This window comes from Mastigoproctus giganteus, chromosome 12 (assembly GCF_048544385.1).
Source record: "Mastigoproctus giganteus isolate SK-2022 chromosome 12, ASM4854438v1, whole genome shotgun sequence".
NCBI classification, from domain to species: domain Eukaryota; kingdom Metazoa; phylum Arthropoda; class Arachnida; order Uropygi; family Thelyphonidae; genus Mastigoproctus; species Mastigoproctus giganteus.
In genome coordinates, this window is record NC_143586.1 from 99,819,246 (window position 1) to 99,841,293 (window position 22,048).

General features: G+C 39.3%; 1 protein-coding gene across 4 annotated transcripts in view; it reads left to right on the forward strand.

Moving 5' to 3' along the window:
• LOC150077296 (uncharacterized) overlaps positions 1–22,048 on the forward strand; it is a 702,167-nt gene that overhangs the window by 337,689 nt on the left and 342,430 nt on the right. For all 4 annotated transcript variants that reach the window (XM_090386557.1, XM_090386560.1, XM_090386559.1 and 1 more), the window contains exons 5-6: positions 9,023–9,177; positions 9,675–9,913. In XM_090386557.1, the coding sequence (XP_090242683.1) occupies positions 9,023–9,177; positions 9,675–9,913 (394 nt within the window). The remainder of the gene's footprint in view (positions 1–9,022; positions 9,178–9,674; positions 9,914–22,048) is intronic.

Sequence of the window (22,048 nt, forward strand, 5' to 3'; positions counted from 1 at the left end):
TCCTCATGTGTGAAGGTCGATGCAAAATATTCATTTAGTTTGTTAGCTACCTGAGCAGGATCATCAACAGTTGACCCATCGATATCAAGTGGACCAATCTGATTCATCCCCTTCCTTCTAGAGTTTACATAAGTAAAGAACTCTTTGCTGTTTTTCTTTGCATCCCTTGCCAAAGATTTCTCGTAATCTGCCTTCGCCTGCCTAACCTCCTTTGTAACTTGGTTACAGATCAACTTGTATCTATCATAGGCTTCTGTGTCATGGTTAATTTGTATGTATCCCATGCATGTTTCTTCTCTGCCATATGCCTCATTATTTCATCTGACATCCATTTAGGCCTAAACCTTGAACAATATTTCTTAGTTGGTATGTAAAGTCTAGTAGCATCCAAGATAAGTCCTTTGAATGCTTCCCATTTTGCATTTACTGTTGGTAACATCATCAGTTGGTCCCACTGTATAGAATTTAAATACTGTCTCAGTCCATCGTAGTCGCCTTTACGAAAGCAATAAATGGTAGTTACCCCTAATGGTAGTTACCTCTTTGAGTAAATCCCACTTCAGCACACTGTGATCACTGCCACCTAGTGGTTCATTTATCTGCAGATTCTTAATGCATGAAGAATCACTGCTGATAATCAAATCAAGAGTATTCCTCCCTCTAGTTGCCTCCCGAACATGCTGATGTAGAAAACAATCATCCAATAAATCCACAAAAGCCTTGCTAGTGTGTGAGTGACCAGCCCACAAATTCCAGTCAATATCTGGGACATTAAAATCTACCATTATAAGACTCTCTGATTTACTGGCCCACTCTATTTCCCTGTACAGTTTCTTATTATACTCATCAGAGTCATTAGGCCTATAGCACACTCCTACTCTCAATTTTGATCTCCCAATGCTTATGTCACACCAAACTGACTCGACACTGCACTGTCCAGCGATGTCCGCTGGCTTCACTTCCTTGGATTTTATGTATTTCTTAACTAATAGCATAACCCCTCCTCCCTTCCTATCCAGTCTATCTTTTCTGTAGACGTTGTACTCCCCAAATTCCAGTTCTGCATTCCTTATATCTGTGTGACACCACGTCTCTGATATCCCAACAATATCTGCCTTTGATGTTTTGAGCAATACCTCAAATTCATCAAATTTATTTACTAAACTCCTAGCATTGGTGTACACGCCAGTATACATGCACCCATTTCTATTCTTAGCTACCCTAACACACCCCATGTGTTTACTTGTACCGCAATGACTCCCAGCAGTCTCTGAAATATCCTGAATCTTGTTTTACAGGCTTCTGCTCATTCCAATAGAAGCAGTGCAAGAATCTCTTTCACCTCTGCCAGTGGCTACTGTTAATCTATATGTCTTTATATCCCCCCAAGCTAGCAGTTTTCCGACCCACCAAACACTGCCTCGATAGCATCAGCAAATATTCTTGCACCCTTTCTATTTAAGTGTATCCCATCCCTGTAGAAGCAATCCCTCCTGTTAACAAGTACAGTCCAGGCTGAAAAAAATTCTACCCCTTGAGCCTTGCACAATCTTTCCAGGGCCGAACTGATCGACAAGGCTCTCATCATATACTCCCTCCTATCGTGTCTGGGCAGAACTGCAGACACTTTCAAATTCAACCCTATTTCACGGCTTTTTCTCAACAGTGACCTGTACTTGTTAAGTACTTCTGCCGGTCTCCTACTCTTGATATCGTTAGTGCCCACGTGTACAACTATATCACCTTTTGTGCCCTTAAAAGATGATATCTGCTCTACAACGTCATCAACCTTTGCCCTTGGCAGACATACTCTGGTCCTGTTCCACCTATCCTTTTTACAAAGCATGTTCCCCGTTTCCCTGACAATAGAGTCACCAACAACTACTAGTTCCTTTGGGACCAGCGCATTCTGCCTTGGGGGTTGCCGCTGTGTTTCACGATGACCTAGTGCAAGCTCTGAATTTTAGCAGCGGGAAAGATAGCTGTTCAACTAGGGCTAGGCCAGCTATTAGGATTGAAATGGAAGAACTTTAACTAATTTTATTGAAGATAATATTCCAATGCAGAATTAAGTTAAGTTAAATATTATAAAAAGAGAGAGAGATTAGCCAATATGATTATCTGAAGAAAACTCACCTAAAAAAAATGTGGATCCATTTAAAACTGGTAAGGGCTGGTTGAATAGATTTTAAATCCAGGGAGAAGCTGTAAGTGGAGCTCAAGGAGCCGAAACTTTCAAAAAAGAACTTGTTAAAATTATTGAAGAGGGGTATTATGTGTTATACTTCTCAACAAGTTTTTAATGTAGATGAAGCAGGACTTTTATGGAAATGAATGCCTAAAAGAAGTTTCATATTGAAAGAAGAAAAAAACATGCCAGGTTTCAAAGCGGTGAAGGGTCGGTTGACTTTATTGTTGGGTGGTAACGCTGCGGGGGATTTAAAATTAATACCCCTTTTAGTTTATTTGGAAGAGGGCCAAAGTTCAACCCAAAATCAACACATTTTTCATGATTAAATTCATCAATTAAATTAAATTAATTTAGATCAATTAAATTCATGATTTTAATTGGAATTTTAAGTTTAATTTTGATACATAAGTAGTTACTACATAATTATATACGTATGTAATTCAGAATATTTTATATGTACAAATATTTGAATATTAAATATTTTGACCGACATTTGTGCATCTTTTCACTACCGTTTATTATTGATTAGGAAATATCCTATGGCACCGACCACAACTCACAAATACATATGTTACCTTATGGGAATGCGGCGCTCGCTTAGCACAGATTCACTTAGCGCTCTGTTTTTACGGAATGAATTATCAACGTTAAGCGGGGGTCACCTGTACTTATGTTGTGCTGCTACGACAGATTTAAATTCAGCATACCACAACACACACTGCGCTTTCTGTTGCATGGCCATCATACTGACACTGACTGAGGCAGTGCATGTAGAAGTCATTCTGTGCACAGCCAAGGTCATTGTTGAGGTATCAAATAAAACTTAATGAATTACTACACTTTTTGCCGCTACAATCACAGCAATCGATCAAATATTTCCAAAGATAATTAAATGGGAAATCACAGACACCTTTTTCAATGACTCTGTATTTAAAAAAAAAAATGTTTATGTCACTTTCTCTTTTCATTTTAACCTCCCTCCCTCCTGAACTGGTGGGAGCACCAGTTCAGGAGCTTGGTGCTGCTTCTGTGCTATAGGATGATACAGCACCACTGAACTGCAATAAATATCAATGGGCTGTGAATTTTTGTGTAGTGGTATACAAGCCCAGTCTTGCAGTAGAAATGTCTGTCACCCTAAGTCTTCAATTAACAATTCCTTTTAGGAAAACTTGGAAAAGTGATAGCTATAAGTATGTAATAATTGTGCAGTAATAGCCTAGTTTATCTGAGAGGGTTGCATAATTAGTCAAATGGCAATGATTTAGAGATCCCTGAATTTTAAGAAGTGCACAGCAGCTTTTGAGCAGTTTCTAACGTGATATTCATCCAGTTTTATTACAAACCTGTATTTAATGTTGTTACGTGTTATTTTTTATAGATGTTTCTTGATTTTTGAGTAACTTGCATAGAGTATAATCACAAGCAAATCATAATTATCATCATTATGTATGTGAACAAATATGGTATTTTAATACACTTCTTGACAAAATTAACAGAACAAAATGTTTTTCATGAATATTTTATTGTGAACAGTGTCACCTATGAATATTTGACAAATATTCAATATTTTATCAGTATACTAAACATATGCACCCATTTGATAATGGGTGCGTATTTGATCAGTATACTGAACATTTGATAATGGGTGAATATTTGATATAATAGGCATCTGGCCTGCAAATTCCTAGTATCCATTAGAAATCAATCTTACAGAGCCATACATTATGCAAATTATTCATGCCTATAAAAACACGGGTTGTGACCACATCATTTCATGTTTTTTGGCTTGCTCGGTGGGATAGCCACATCTCCATTACTCAGGGTGGCAATTCATTGTCATTTAAATGATTCTTTGAGATGGTGGCATGCAGGATAAATTGAAGCTGGGCAGCTGCAGGTGTAGGTGACACGTTGGCTTAATATGTCATGCAATGTCATCTTGGCACTATGGAGGCAGTTTCAGTAGACAGGAAATTACAAGAAGAGATGGCCAAGGTCACCTGAGGGCTACATCAAAAAGAACAGACTGTTATCTGGCTCGAACAGCAAGATGGAACCTATGATGTCCTGTCATGAACTCTCTTGAGGTTGCTGCGGCCACAGGTGAAAGCATTTCCAACCAGACTGTGTTAAGTTCAATTCAAGTGGACCTACACAAGGAAGCCAGTGGTTTGTATCCCATTATATCCCTGATCCTCCCTGATCTACTTGTTCATGACAACCATATTTACTCATGCCCTGCAAATATTCACTGGGACCCTCCCCCTTGACCTTGAAGTGGTTCGCCTCGGCATGTTACAGCAGCTTGGATGCAGAAATCCAACTACCTTCCAGAATCACACCACAGACCCAACTGTAAATCGGACAGTGCAGAAGAAAAGACTCCAGATCTATTTGCAATCAATATGGCAGCAGCGCTGGACAACTTCCACAAAAGGGAAAGTCATGTGGAAGTTCTTCCCTAATCTACAGCAAATGTACCACGGTATCCAGCATGGCTTTGCCCTGGATTGTACAGCACGTATCTCCTAACAGGACACGGAGTGATCCGTCACAAATTACACCTTCTGCGACTCGAAGACAACCCAGTGTGTGCATGTGGCTCTGTGGAGACCTGGGGACATCAGATGCATGACTGCGAACTTTATGAAGATCCTTGTGTTCACTTAATTACCCAACCCGACTTACTGGAAGACGAAGCTTCATATATAGCACTTAACAAGTTTGCCTAGAACCTGTAGGCCAGACGATTGACCATTCCTTTGCCTGCAAACCTTGAATAGACGTGTCAAGCACAGCTTCCCAGAGACCCCCAACCACACGTCAGGTTTGACTGCCTGATCCATCATGCAGGACAAAACTGGAACTCTTCCGAGAAGTGACAAAACTCCACTTCCCAGAACATTGGCCTACAGATGAGACGATCCCACGAGTGACTCCCAACTATGACATTTTGCACAACCTACATGGATGATAAATGGACTGATGCAGAAAACTGAATATGTCCAGGCATCTCTGAATGTTACCTCATGATTGGTACCCAATGAAAGTGACTGATCCTCACCGTTCCTGAGCAATAATCCAAGGATGAGACTTGGGTCTCAGGTGGGACATTTCCTATTAAGACCAAGACCTGCCTAGACATGATTGTTCTTGGCCAAACCAACATTGGATCGCCTCTGCCAGGCCTCAAGTTCTCCTGGACAGTGCGGACCTGACGAGCCTCAAGTTCTCCTGGACAGTGCGGACCTGACGAGCCTCAAGTTCTCCTGGACGCTTCGGACCTGACGGGCCTCAAGTTCTCCTGGATGGTGTGAACCTGACTCCTCGGTCTGGTCTGCTCCCACCCCCTGCACACAGGCCACATTGGCAACCTGAGCTAGCTCCCTTGTCTGGCTCCCTGTTTTACCTCTTCCTGGCAGGGAGGAGAGGGGACAGTTTGCTGTCCCCTTCCCTCCCTGCCACCCTATTTCTTTCCTCTGGTGGGGCATAGGCATGCTCTCACTGTAAACTGGAGTTGCCTTCCCTTTCGGCTCCATATTTCTATCTATCCCCCCTTGTCTTCAGCCTTCTCCCCACTCTATCTGACAACAATGTGAACACTCCCCACACAATCTAAAGTCATCAATCTAAATTAATTTCGCCAAACATTTTGGACTTCTAGCACTTCCTGCGTGTCGCAGGAAGTGCTTAAAAAAAAAAAAAAATTTATGATCACGCACGTGATCATAAATTTTTTTTTTTCTTTTTCTTTTTTAAGGTCCTAGCCATTGAAATCTCAGGAAATTAGGTGGCAAAACCTGCCAGAGTGAACTATATACTAGTGCCTCCATGGGGCGAAAGTAGGGCAATGTCAGGCCTCAGTACGGGTCTGGTGGCTAAACAACCAGAAGAACAACAGTACAAGGCATCACACATATACAAGTCCACACACTTTAAAATCTCTGGCTTTTACAGTCAACTGGTTCACCCACAATGTAAACTACACGGAGATGGGGGAAACCCCTGGTGCCGTTTGACCATAAACACACTTTACACTTTATATCACAACCAGCGGCTAAATGGCCAGAAGAACAACATGAAGAACATGTGATACAATGTACTGTATCACACGACAATGTAAACTACACAGAGATTGGGGGGGAACTCCTGGTGCCATTAGACCCTAAACACACTATACATTTTATCACAACCAAGTGGATCCAACATAGCTGCAACCCTACTGATACCACCACCAATATGTGACCACAAACTCTGACACCCCTGACTACCAAGCAACTAATGGACAGTATCTCAACATGTGGACCCAATATAGCCACAACCTCGCAGATACTACTATCATCAAGTGACCACAAAGCATCCAAGACTGCTATAAAAATTGCTATGAAATACCTGAAATTCTGGGCCAAGTTTATGGGCACAGTATAAAAAAGGCTAGATCTTAGTTACAATGTTATCAGCACATTGGATGGACTTGATATGTTTACTGTGCTGTTGTTGTTATTTGGTTTTTAGGAACATTAGCAACTAAGGCCATATTGCTCTGGGGATATGCAGTGTTCATTTGGTGGTCACGGGCTCGAACCCCGGTCTAATCAAGAAGCGTGTGCTACACACTGCTAATCCTGCCAACCTGGCTACAGAGGTGCCACGTTTACTGTGCTGGAAGAACTAATTTTGGATAATAATGATTGACGGAAAACATGCATCCCAACTGTGACTAATCTGTATATCCCTGACTTGGACCTTACCGATTGTCAAGTGACAACTGGATGGGACATACATCCCAAGTGTGACCAAACCAGATATCTCTGATATAAACCTTACCGGATGGGACCTTCTTCCCCTGTGGGTGACTTCCTGAATCTTGGATGAGATTACCACAACAACAAAGACTCAGCACAGCTCTGCTGTTGGCCATCTTGGCTCTCCAAACCATGCTCCCTTGCATGGTCCTATCTTCCCTTCCCCCCGGTGGTGGTGGTGGGGGGGGGAGATGGGGCCCTGTCTCCCCCTCTTCTTCCTTTGCTGGTGGGGCATGGCCCTGTCTCATTGACCATTGATACTCTGGGCCGTCTTCCCTATTGTCCCCATACTTCTGTCTCTAACCCCCCAAGTCTTCAGTCTCCTTTCCCTCTCTAGCTATCTCAGAACTAGCATTTGACCCTTGTCAAAACTGCACAAGCCCCACACTCAAAATTTTTAACTCTACCCTGCATAACTTATATTGCTTTCTGCATGACCAAATTTCTAGTGTTCCCCCCCCCCTTTTTTTTTTCAGTCCTAGCTACTTAAATCTCAGGAAATTAGGTGGCAAGCCCTGCCAGAGTAAATATCTACATACTAGTGTACCTGGTCTGCCTGCACGAGGTATAGTGTGGGCAGCAGTGGGTCTCATTAGGGGCCCAATGGCTAAAATGCCAAATGAACAATGGTACAAAACATTACACAGCACAATATCCATACATTTTTAGATCTCTGGCCTCTACAGTGTTCTGTATCACACCACAATGTATACTACCTGGAGATGAGGGAACCCCCTGGTGCCGTTAGACCCTAAACACACTATATACTATGCACTATCCTTCAAACCACTGCAGAGCTCTTTGAAACTGGTGCCATGAACTTGTGACTTGGAGCCCTGACAAATGGGGTATGGTTCTTTTCTCTGATGAGTCCCATCACGATTATGCCACTACACATAGAGCTCAAGTGGTGGAAGAAAATCTTCAAACTGAAAATATCCAACGACTGCCAGGGCTAGCACGATTACCAGAAATAAATCTGATTGAACATGTGTCGTATGCCTTTGAGTGTTACATTTTTTGCCGACATCCAAATCCTCGGTCGCTTGGTGAGCTTAGGTCTGGCAGCTAATGAAGAATGGTATTTGTGGTCACAGAATCTTATAGACACCCTTATATCGAGCATGATTCACTGCTGTCAGGCCTATTTAACTGTTGGAAGGGATCATATACCATACTGATTGCATATGATCATATTTTCAAGCATCTTGTATTGACTTATGTAATGTGACCTTTTTGATAATTCTTATACAACCCTTATATATGTCACTTATTCCTGTCTACTCATTTCATTATTATTTTATGGTACACCACCATACAAAATTTTGTTCCACTTCATTGCAAGCTGCACGAGTTACAATGTTTTCTGTGTTTACAGAATTTTAAGTAATTTTGTTGAGCAGTGTAGTACACTAAAATCCCATTACAGTGTACTTCTTGCTAGTGCATGAATCATTTCATTGTATCAGAATTTTGTTGTAATGAATATGTCTCAAAGTTATTTTAAATGAACCATTATTTTCAAATAAGTTTTTCTACACTTTATTGTTGTTGTTATTTGATTTTTAGGAGCATTAGCAACTAAGGCCATATTGCTCCAGGAATATGCGGTGGTTGGTCATTCCCTGACCTTTCCGCATCCTCCGTATTTGGTGGTGACGGGCTCGAACCCCGGTCTAATCAAGAAAGCGTGTGCTACGCATTGCTGCTCCTTCCCATCTGGCTATGGAGGCACCTACACTTTATTAATGTATGGAAATATCTGTTTCTAACCAGTCATGATTTTCACAGAGTTCTTCATTCTTTTTGAAATAAATGCATTTCATACTTTGGTGACCTTGAAAATAATTCATTGTGTCGAAATTTTTTGTCAGTACTATTTCTTTTAGTGAGGCTTACAAAGCACTTATTAGAGTCACTTGGAGTGTGGAAATGTTTGAATTGTAAAAAAATAATATTCATTGTGATGGAATTTTACTGAATAAATATTTAGGTGTTAATATTATTTTAATTTTATTTACAGAAAACAGGGTAAGCTATAGTGGTCCATCTCAGACTGATGCAATGATGCAGTCTCCTGGAGAAAGCTTGAAGCATTTCATCGGATATAATAGTACTCAGCCATTGAAGCATCTTCCTGAAACAAGTCTCACAATCACACCTCCTCATCCACATTCTGTAAGGATACTTAAGACGATAATTTTCATTTTTTTTTTGACTCTTTATTTTGTATTTTGAAGAGTATTATACTATGCTTGAATTGGACAGCATTTGATAACAGCATTCTCATTAATAAGTTTATTCTTTAACATTAAATCCAGATCATTCCAATTGTTTTAAACTCCAAAAAACCATTTACTTAAATGCTGTTGGGTTCATTTCCAGTCACAAGTTAATTATTGCATTCTTAATTAATCAAGTTTACCATGTCAGAAACAACAAGAAGAGGGATATAATGTTCCTTTGAATTGCATAAACTTTTGACAAAAAATATATTTAATTTTGTTTAGGTTTCCAAATATTAATATATATATATATATAGTAGTTAATATTTTCCAATTTCATCATTTGTGTCACAGGCATTTATCATAATTACAAATTTAGGTTATCAGCATTTGTATTAATTTATTTTATTTATAATAAATTAATACAAATCGCTGTTATTGCTGTTATAGGAAGCTAGTCAGGGTCCTCTTCCAGCACATTCCACTAGTCACAGTGGATCGCATTCTTTGACAGCTTCAGGAACATCAATATCACCTAGTAGTCAAATTCTAAACCACCTTCAACAGCCACTTTCTAATCCTCTTGGTGCAGGTGTTGTCATATCACAGCAGCAGCAGCAACAGCAGCAGTCTCGACAAACTCCATCTCTGGTGTCAGCAAGCAGTCATCTCTCAAATTTGTATGGAAGGTAACAAAAAACACAAATATTTTGAAATGGTTTAATTTTTTAATAGTGTAATGTTACTTCTAAATTAATTAGCTTTATCTGATAACCACAAACAGAAAAGGTTTATGAGAGTGTATATACTCTAGTACTGTGACATGCATTCAAATATAAGGAATGTTCAAAAAGTTCCAGGGCAATTTTTTTATTTATTTATTTGAGTGGTTGAGTATGAAAGTGCAACAGCATACACCTTTCACTTGCCTGCAGCTCAAGCCCACATAACTGATAAATGTGATTAACGATTGCATTGTCAAAATGATTACTTCTGACATAGTAGACATGCTTGTGTACAAAGAGAACATTTGACTAAAAAATCCTTGGAGGTTGGGAATTGGATATATGAATAATTCTTGATTCCTCCGATCAGATTTCAGAATATATGTGTATATTAAAAATATACAGATAATATCAAAATAATTTCAGTTAAAATATACAATGAACTATTACTGTAAAATATTTAAAACATACTGAATTAAAAGCATTAAAAATATAATGAAATAAAATCTAAAACACAGGAGCTTTTGGCATTTGTACATGCCTCTATCAACTGTAACATTTGTTTTCAAGGAGGTAGTGGGTATAAATACATGGGGGAGAACCCATAGAAGTGTGAATGTAGACTAAAAGTAAAGAAGAAAGGAAGGAAAGGAAAGAGTAATTCCCAACTATCCTGAGGTTAGTGTAATCTCCGGTCACTCACAAACTACTCAAAAGAAGGGGAGGAATGAGGGAAAGATGATCAAAGTGACAACATCCATCCAAATTACACAGACCTGTAGATTCAAAAATGAGATGTATTTGCATACCATCATTTCTGTTTAAAGTATATCTAGTGCTATGTATATGGGCTGATTACAACCAGCAACAAACCTTGAAATCTCATGCAATATTAATAATTTGAACGTCACTTTGCTGGGGGTCATATCCATCCTGCCAATAGTGCACAGCACTTGCTGATTGGTTAAAATTAGCGTATAACGGTGTGTGGAATATCATCATTCCTCTCTTTCTTGGTGATTCCTTTCTACTTCTCTCTCTCTCTCAGAGTAACTCGGAAATTTTTTTTTTTTTTTTTTTTTTGGCTGGTGCAGCATATAGATGGACAGTGCACTGTTGAGTCAGTTTGGTGTGACATAAGCACAGTGAAAGCAAAAATAAGAGTAGGACTGTATTATAGGACTAATGACTCTAATGAGTACAATGAATAATTGTACAGAGAAATAGAGTGGGCTAGTAAATCAAAATGTCTTATAATGGGGAATTTTAACTTCTCAGATATTGACTGGAACTTGTGGGTTGGTCACACACACTAGTAAGACTTTTGTGGATTTATTGGATGATTGTTTTCTGCAGCAGCATGTTTGAGAGGCAACCAGAGGGGATAATACTCTTGATCTGGTTATCAGCAGTGATCATTCGTGTATTAAGAATTTGCAGATAAAGGAACCACTAGGTGGCAGTGATCACAGTGTACTGATGTGGGATTTACTTAAAGATATAATTACCATCAGGGGTAAAGGAAAGGGTTTTTGCTTCCGTAAAGGTGAGTACAGTGGTCTCAGAAAGTTTTTAAATTCTGTACAGTGGGATAAACTGACGATGTTCCCAACAGTAAATTCTAAGTGGGAAGCATTCAAGGAATTAATCGTGGATGCTACTAAAAGTTTCATACCTATTAAGAAATATTGTTCAAGGTTTAGGCCTAAATGGTTATCAAATGAACTAATGAGACTTGTGGTAGAGAAGAAAAATGCATGGGATGTATATAAATTATCAGGCGACACAGAAGCCTATGGCAGATATAAGCTAGTCTGTAATCAAGTCACAAAGGAGGTTAGGCAGGCGAAGGCAGATTACGAGAAATCTTTGGTAAAGGATGCTAAGAATAACAGGAAGGATTTATTTACTTATGTAAACTCTAAAAGGAAGGGGATGATTCAGATTGGTCCACTTGATATTGATGGTTCGACTGTTGATGATCCTGCTCAGATAGCAAACAAACTGAATTCTTGTATATTAAAAATGAAATAAAATCACTGGTGAAAGATGCATTGCAGGATCATCTAGACAAGACTGCAGCAATAATTAAGACACAGCATGGGTTTAAGGGAAAGTCTCGTCTGACTAATTAAATTGGATATTATGTGGTTACAAAGGAGTTGTATGCAAAAAATAATTTTGATATCATATACTTGAATTTTAGGAAAGCTGAAAGAAAGACACTGTTGCACGTGGAAGTACTGTACAAATTGGAGCAGAATGGTAAGGGTAAGTTGCTACAGTGGATAAAAGGATGGTTGAGTGGGAGAAGACAGAGGCTGGTAATCAATGGGGCGCTGCTCTTCATGGACTAATGTTATTAGTGGAGTCCCACAGGGTTCGGTGTTGGGTCCACTGTTGTTTTGTATATTTATCAATGATATTGATGAAGGTATATCAGGCTTAGTGTCGAAGTTTGCAGATGATACAAAGGTTGGCAGTGTTGTTAATGACAGCAATGGCAGTGTGCTACTGCACACTGCGAAGTATCTAGAAAATTTGGGAAGATCGGTTGAAAAGTGGCAACTGAAGTTTAACATTGACAAATGCAAAGTACTGCATATGGGTAGAAGTAACCCCTAGAGGAACATACCAACTGTGTTGTACTACACTTAGGCTGGTAGAAAATGAAAAGATCTGGGAGTAATTGTGCAGTCAGATATGACGTTTTCTGAGCAATGCAGACAGGCTGCCAGAGTAGGTCATGGGGTTTTGTTCAATGATATACCGGAATTTTGCTAGCAGGGAAAAGCAGGTGATTTTCTCTCTCTATAAGGCAATGGTCAGGCCATGCCCTGAGTACTGTGTACAGGTCTGGAGGCCTCATTTTAGGAAGGATGTAGATTTGCTTAAGCATGTACAGAGAAGAGCAATAAGATTGGTTAGGGGAATGAGGGGTTTCTCTTGCCAAGAGAGGCTTAAGTTCTGAAAATTTCAGTGGCTGGAGACTAGGCACCTGTGAGGAGATCTGATTGAGGTGTATAAGGCCTGAATTGGTTGAGTATGCTGAATTCTGATGGAATTCTTCCATTTGTTCAGATTAAGAACCTAAGAGGGCATAAATTCAAATTGAGGAAAGACAGCTGTAGAATAGATGTGCAAAAATTTGCCTTTAGCCAGCGGGTGGTTAATTGCTGGAACAAACTTCCATCTTCGCTGTGGAAGTTGATATCCTAAATAAATTTAAGAACAAACTGGACAAACATTTAGAGGGAATGGTTGTGTGAATTTTTTTTTTTATTTTTTATTTGGCTGATGCTACATAAGCTCATACGCTTGCTTTCTTGCATCACATGCCATGATTACTATAAGCCTCAGGCTTCCTTGTACCATATGGCTAATAATAATAATAATAAAATAATAAAAACTGCAGTTCAAGTCAGATGTAGGTAATGTGATGGGGAAAAAGAATGTTTCTGGGTTAAAAGCAACTACCAATAATTTAATTTTTCTTCAGGAAAATCAGATTTCTGATTCTCTATTTCTTCATGTCTTCTGATTGACAGTGTGACCATGCCCTATCTGCTAGTGTGTGAGTAGTACTGTCGTGGTGTGAGTGGGGACATGACACGACATGATCTGTAATTGGTATATTGGCTGATGCCCATTCTTTAACGATATACTGAAATTTGTGAGCCTGCCCTCTCTTACCTTTACCGTTATGTCAAGGAATGGCAGGGCATGGTCATTCTCAATCTCTAAATTTTAGAAAATTGGAATATTCATTGAGATAAGCTAAAAATGGTTTCACATCCAGGAGAAAATATGAATATATAATCTATATATCTCTTGCATAGGGTAATAGAAAATGGGATATTACGGAGGACTTAAAGCTGAAAAGTTTCCATAACTAAATTGGCAATCTGTCAATTACTTCGTGAATCCATAGCTAATAGATTGTCCCCTCCCCTAATCTATTCAGTGAGGGAAGATGTGCTACTATTTATGAGGTGTTGCAATAAATTTCCCACACTGGTGCTGTTGCAGTCTTGTTCGATAAGTTTGAAAATAAATGGAAGTGGTATGTCGTCGTGCAAACTTCCTCCAACAGATGGTGGTACCAAGATTATCCAGTAGGTTGACAGGTTGCAAGTAACAACCAGTTTCGTTAGTAGCATTAATGTACGGTGTCACGATTTTCCAACACAGAAATGGATGAACATCAATTTTTGCTTTAAACTGGGAAAATCTGCGACAGAAACACACGAAATGTTAAAAATTGTTTATGGTGATGAAATGTTATGTCATACCAGTGTGCTTGTATGGTATAAATGGTTCAGAGATGTGCATGAGGATGTTTGTGATGACCCAAGAACTGGGTCTGTCAGCCTCTTGAAATGAGGGAAGAGCTGCAAAGTTTTGGGAAATTGTGGCAAGAGATTGTTGTATGATCGTCAGAATGATGGCTGATATGTTGGACATAATTAAGGAGTCAATTTATTGAATTTTGCATGAAGATGCAAAGAAGGTCTGTGCAAAATTTGTACCACACAACCCCATGGATAAGCAGAAGCAACAAAGTGTGTTATTATGGGAAGATTTCATCCAGACTTGTCAAGACAACCTAATTTTTTCAACTGTATTATTACTGGAGATGAGTGCTGGGTGTTTTAGTAGTAATTCTCATCACATTTTTTTAAAAATGGCATGATTCACAAGAAATTTTTATTTGAAGGGTTGGGAGTCAGTGCCGCATTCTATGTATAGCTGCTTCAAAGACTGTTGAAGTATATTTTTCTGCTGAGCCCACAATTTCGAGAGAAAGCATTTGGTTCTTATTGCATGACAGCGCCCATGTCCATTCTGCACTTGTGAAGATAATTCTGATGAAATATGGAATCGTGCTGATCAACCATCCTCCCGATCTAGTAGCAAAGTGTAAAGTGTGTTAGTTGTCTGATGGCACCAGGGGATTTCTCCCATCTCTATGTTGTGTACTCTGTTTGTGTGACACGGAACTCTGTGAAAGCCAGAGATTTAAAAAAGTGTGTGGGGAGTGGTTTGTTGTGTAGTGTTATGTTCTGTTGTTTCTCTGATTATTTAGCCGTTGGGCCCCAATTGGTACTTACTGTTGCCCGCACTTTGCTGTGAGGAGGCAGGCCAGGCACCCAGTAGATTGTTTAAGTACTCTGGCAGGCTCTGCCACCTAATTTCCGAGGATTTTAGTAGCAAGGCATATATAATAAAAAGGGGGGGGGTGAATACTGTAATTCGGAATGGCTGAAAAAGGTTTACGAGAAAGCAGTTGAATTTAGACGTTGATTAGAATTTGGCGGCATTGTTAGGTGTGTACTTGGTCGGTTTAGTTAGAGTTGGGGAGGGAGACTGAAGATGAGGACTATTGGCATCCCCAAAGATGTCAGTGGGGACTAGCCCCACCAGGCAAAGTATGAGGGGGCATAGTGTTTTGTGGAAGGTGCCACTAGCAGTTTCCCACATCTGTGCCATGGTACTTTGTGAAGAAGTACAGAAACTCTGTAAAAGCCAGAAAAAGTGTAATGTCTGGTTGCTGTCAGAGTAGTGTTATGTTTTGTTGTGTCTCTGGCTTCTTGGTCGCAGGGCCACTAGTGGGACCCTGAGTTGCCTGCCACTACCACTGGGAGGTGAGCTAGGCTGCCCATCATACTCTGGCTAGCCTCCGCCAGGGGTCACCTGAGCTTCTTGATGGAGACCAAGTTAAGAAAAAGAAAAGAAAATAGGAGAACATGAAGAATGGAGTATAGAAGAAGAAGGGATTAAAGGGGGAAGAGTGTGGGTGGTTAGACAGGTAGGAGTTAATCAACCCAAGTTTAGGTAAAATGAGGGATTAGGGTGAGGGTTGAAAAGTTGAGTGCCATTGGCCCTGAGCTTTGCAAATTCTGCACTCTGAGAAGTGCCAGCAGTCCTGCACCAAGGATGGTGCAATCAGAGAATCATACCCATAATGGGTTAATGTTCGCTTTGCAAATCCTGCACCTCGAGGGTTATCAGCAGTCCCTCACCTAGAATGCCAGCTGTATATTCTACCTTAAATGGGTTTGCTTGAGTTCAGTGTTATGTCAGAGGTTTGGAATTTTTCTGCTCAAGCTTGATTTGGTCCCAAGGGCATAGTGTTCAACATTTTGTTGAGTTCTGCTATTTTGGCTCTTCTTATGGCAAAGACTTCCTGTGCATAGGATGCAAGTGCCTTGTAGGAACTTTCTTCTAGTAGTTGAGAGGATGCATTGTTTCGTGGATTGTTCTGTATTTCGGTGAGGAACTTAACCCTGCTGTTTTTATAGGTGAGGCACTCGTACATGAGGTGCCCCCAGGACTCCTCTTTGCTGCAGTGGCCTCGTGGGTCTCTTTCTCTCTCTCTCTCTCTCTCTCTCTGTTCCCATGGCTGTCAACTTTTGTCAGAAGGAACCATGTCCTGGCATTAAGAAGGTTATCTGCAGCCCAGGCGAATACTAGGGAGGAGGCTTTGGATGGGTTACTTTGATTGTTGGTATGAATCATCAAGTGATTTCTCCTCTCGGTGAAGTTTCCCATGGCTGTTGCTATAATTCCAGTAGGTGTTGGGTGATGTGCCTTTTCCCTTGTTTCACATTGTTTGTTAGACCTAGCTGTAAATTTAGTAAGCTTGTTTGTACTCCTTTTTTTAACCAGTAGAATAAGCCTCTTTTGACAACCTCAATGTACAACAGTTGACATCCAGTGAGCACCTGCAGTGCAAGGGTGCTGACAGTGCAGCACGCCCTGCAGATTGATAAGAGCATAAACCTTTATATTGAGTTTAGCTTTCGCTTGTGTTTCTTCAGTGTGGCTTATTTACGCCAGATGGATGCTCCATAATTGACGATTGGGACATAGATGGCCTTATAGACAAGTGCCAAGGCTTTATGCTTCAGTCCCCAATCTGCCCTGCTAACCCGTCTTATCATGGCAGCATACCTCTATATCTTTGTTAATAAATACTTGAGGTGGTAGTGAAATGTGAGTCCCGAGTCAATATAGATGCCTAGGTACTTTACTTCTGTATTTAGACTATGAGGTGACATTTAGTTTAATTGTTGGTCTTCTTATTTGAAGCCTCCCCTTTAGGAGGATTGATTTGGTTTTTTTTCCCTGAAATCTTCAGGTTATGCATGGCTGCTCAGTTTTGCAGTTTGTCTAATGTTGTGTTAGCTATTGTTTCCAGTGCTGTTCTGGTATCTGCATGTATAAGAAAAACCAAGTTGTCCACTAGGAGCAGAGGTTCAGCCCCTCCTAGGTCCATCCCCAGGAAATCATCAAGTACTGTGGACCAGATAAAAGGGCCAAGGACAGAGCCCTGAGGACAGCTCTGAGAGATGTACCTTGATACTGTCTGGAACTTGTTGATAACCTGGACCTTTCTGTTAAGTAGGTTTTCAGACTGTTGAAAAGGTTTTTAGAAACATTGGCCAGGTGGAACCTCCGCAGAACACTAGGCCACCATAGGCAATCAGAAGCCCCTGCAAAGTCCACAATAATGGAAATGGGAGTACGTTAGTTGGGTGATTAGGGTATCGATAGCATCTTCCATACAGCAGCCTAATTTGAAGCCATATTGCTTTACTGATGAAAGTTGGTGTTCTTCCCAGCAGGCAGAGAGTCGGAATAGGAGAAGATGTTCCTGAAACTTAGCCAACATGGACAAAACAGCAGCCGACCGGGCTAGCTGGGTGGGTAAGGTGCCTGCCTGGCAACTCAGAGGTCGCGGGTTCAGATCCTGCCTTGGGCTTGGATCAGAGTAGTGCAAAAACCTTGGGAGCTGCATTATGGCCACAGAAGCCGATGTGGCAACAACTAACAAAAAAAGAAACAAAAGAGCAATTGGTCAATACAATGTGGGTTTTTGTGGTGGCTTTCCCAGATTTTTTAAGATCAGTTTTAGAGTTGCTGTTCTCAAGCTCTTGGGAAGATACCTTCTGCCAGGAACCAATTTAGAAGACTTCAAGAGAGTAACTGGGTAATTCTCCACAAACTTTTTTTCCACGATCTCGAGGAGCAGCACCAGGTGTTTTTCCTTCCCTCATTTTGTTTATTGCCAGATCCATTTCTATTAGTGTGAAGGGTGGCTCTACAGATTCCGGGCTGTAATCGTGGTCTTGGTTGATTATTTCTTGCTGCTGTATTGTCACGACAAGTTCCTCAGTGGAGTATATGGTGTCAAGGATGTTATTAATGGAGTCTTCCTGGGTGAGGGTCGAAGAGCCATCCAAATGGAGCATGGTGTCAAGCACTTTGCAGTGAGGTAGCTTGTTCATCACTATGCAGAAAACGATGCCCCAGGGGTTCTCGTTTCCAGAGGTAGCAACAAGAGTCTGTCAAGATTCCTTTTTGTATTTTCGGATTTCTTTGGTGTAATTATTTCTGATGATACATTATATTTCCCTCGCAGCAGCCACATCTTTGGGAGGAGAGCTAATTCGTGCCTGCTGGAAACTTTTTCTGGCATGATGAACTTGCTTCCCGAGACTCTGGAGGTTTTGATTCCACCAAGGAACTGCGTGGTGATATGGCCTCCTCTGTGGGATGGAGAGATCGCAAGCATTTCTTATAACGTTTGTAATGGTCTGAACACAGTCATCTGGGGAAAGTGCGGTGGGGAGTCCATTGTCCTCAGGAGAGCTCCAAGAGAGCTCCAAGCAAAAGCACTGCTAGCCAGCTTTTTTGGTATTATATCTAATTATGTCTTTGATGATTGGAGGAGTATGTTCCACAGAGAAAACCAGTGAGAATGAGATAGCTCTGTGGTCTGACATAGTCCATGATTCTTTGACAGTCCATTGAGCCTGCTTATTGGCTAAATCTGGAGTGGCAGCAGTGGCGTCAATGGTGCTCTCCCCGAGGGGGCTGCTTAAAGTGGGAAGATGGTCTGGGTGATTTAAAACTCGGAGACCTGTGATGAGGAAGAAGTCTTCTAGTTGAGGTCCGTTCCTTTGAGTAGATCTATCTGGGGTGAGACTGTGCCAGAGCACCGAGCGACAGTTTGCATCCAAGTACCTTCCCATTCCCCGGAACCAGATGTGTTACTTGTTTGTCTCCCACTAATAAAGTCACGTGCAGACTTGTATTTAAAAATTTTAATTTTTAAATGAAAAAAAATTTTAATTTTTAAATAAGCCATACTACAAAAATGTTACAGCAAAGGAGATAACAGTATATGAACTAGATAAAATCTTTCATATTGCAGAGAACCTCAAACAAAAGGTTTGAGGTTCTCTGTGATATTTATTTTTCCAGGGCCTAGAAAAGATTGTTGTCGGCTGTCGGAACTTAATGATGAAAAAAAGAAAGCCAATGCTGTTCAAAAGACTGTTCAAATATTTTGAACAAAGTTTACACAATGAGCAAACAGTTTCCTCATTGTGTATTTTATGCAATAAACACTTAATTCTAATTATTTTCATTATCTTTTGCGTGGTATACAGTTAAAAAGTTATTTAAAAGGTATTTTTAAAATTTTTTATGGACATTCTTGAGGTTCACGAACCAATTAGAATTTTTTTTATTGATTTTTATATTTGATTAACGTGTTTCCATTTTGGTGAATGAATCGAGGCCAGCCTGTACATACAATAAGCGTCTGTTATAGTGATCACTGGTTATTAGAATCAGCCACTTTAGGGAATCAAATTTTAAAGAATGGATTCAAATCAGTAAAATGCACTACACTTTCATTGTTTATTCGAATCACATTTTTTGGTTATAAGAATCAATTTTAAGCACCTCTGTGATATTTCTAGAGGTTATAACTATAAAACAATAAAAATAATTTATAGTTTTCGGTTTATTGGGCCTTTTTGTTTGTACAGTGTTATAAATGGGTAGTTATTACGGTTTTAACAGAAGAAGAAATTGCCCTGATAATTTTGCCAAGGAGGATGAAAATGAAAATAAATCTGAATGAATTCCAGTTACAAAATGGCAAACTTGTGAAGCTATAGCCATCCTGAGAAGAGCATTGGAAAAAACTGGTGCAAGTGATTGTGAATATAGACTGTTATATAATATTGAAAAAAATCTATAAATAGAATTTGTAGTGATAATTAAAGCAATCTAAAATAAGTGACTATTTAAAATTATAATCATATTACAAAGTGTTGTTTAATTAATATCTATATTAATTGAGCTTTGTACATAAGTATAAATTTATTTTTATTTTGCTAACCTGTGGATAATATTCTTCTGATTTTCAAGCATCATTTAATTGGTAATAAAGTGTAAATTTGTGCTGTATATCTTTATTTTTATAGCTTGTGGATAATATTCGTCGAGTTTCTCGCTTATTAGAATCAGAATTCAATTTGCAAACATGATCATTATAACTGGCGCTTTCTGTGTGTATACAGGTAACCCTCGCTATTCGCGGGGGTTACGTTCCTGAGAAATGCCGCGAATACCGAAAACGCGAATACTGAGTTATGGCTCCCATAGTAATAAAGGGGTTCCGTTCCAAAGTATGAAATATATAAGAAAAACTAGTCTAAAATTTTTTCTATGTATGTATTATATGTACCTTCATAATATGACTATATACATAGACAGTACATAGTGAAATGCAAGCATATGGCATCGAAATGAAAATAAGAAACAATTTAATATTAAATGTAATATTTATTAGAAATTTCAAACAAATCTTTCAAACCAGCGTCTTTGCTAGCTAAAAAACCTATCCCGCCAGTGCTATCACCAGTTTCGCTAAAGCGTTGATAAGGAGTTTTGCCTTTTCACGAATGATGAGTGAACTTAGTGGAATTTGATTTTGAGTTCGGTCTTCTATCCACAGATTTAAAGCCTTTTCCATTTTTTCTAATTTAACATCACGAGTTACAGAGCAAATTTTTGAAGCAATTAGCGCGTTTTCACGGACACTACGGCGGATTTTTTCTTCCGATTTCTTGATTGATCGTACCGTTGACTCATTGATTTTATAATGTTTTGCCACTGAGGAATTAGAAATTTTATCTAATAACTCAATTTTATTCGCTAATGTCATCACCTTCTTTGATATTTTCACATTTCTCTTGTTATTCGTAGTGATATTTTTGTACGGGTTAGAAAGAACTTGTCCACAACAAAGTCACTTTCTTCCGTTAACACACTCGAAAAAGTCTGTTTTTCACCGCAATTTATTGAACAAAACAATTTATTCAATTTATTATAAATAAATTGAATAAATTGTTTATTCAATTTATTTATAAATTGAATAAATTTATAAATAAATTTATAAATTTATTCATTTTATAAGCATATAAATTAAAAGCAAACGACGAAACCTTCCATAACAAGCGCATAACACATATTGAACAAGGATTAGCGAGAAACATTCACGCTCGCGATTTTGTCACCCCTCTCCCCCCACCCACTGAGCGCTGTTTTGACCGGGAAAGATAATTTTAGCCACTCCCATGTTTTTTTATGGCGGAAAATATTCACGGCGCTTTAAAATTCACATTTTTTAGGTTTCATTTTATATTAAATCGGCGATCGCGAATACGCGAAACCGCGAATACAGATACCGCGAATAGCGGGGGTTTACTGTATATATATATATCTATATATAGAGTAAATGCTCACTAATCCGGATTAATTGGTGGGAGAGGGAGGCCATCCGGATTAATGGCGCAAAAGATAGCCTTAAAAGAACAAAAACTTAGAATACAAATAAATGGAAAATTTCATAAATAAAATATAGGGAATGCTGATGAAAATCAATAAAAAAATATCACTGTAGAGCCTTTATTCAAAAACTATAAAAAGACACATTATCCATCAATAAATGGATAAATGTCTTTTTATACGTTTATCAGGTGTCTTTGGTGTCGCACCCCAATGCCACTTAATCATTGCTATGAATAACACTTATATACAGCTTATTTTGGCTTTTTTAATGTCTGTCTATTTGATACTCTGCTTTTATCACTTCCCATATCGAATTTTGAAGGAAACTCCTTTATAGATTTGTTTTGTTTTTTAATATCTGACGCAGTCTATTTATTGGCCAATACCAAATTCTTCAGCAATTTTTTTTTTTCCAGGAACACCATTTTCAAGTTGTTTTATCACTTT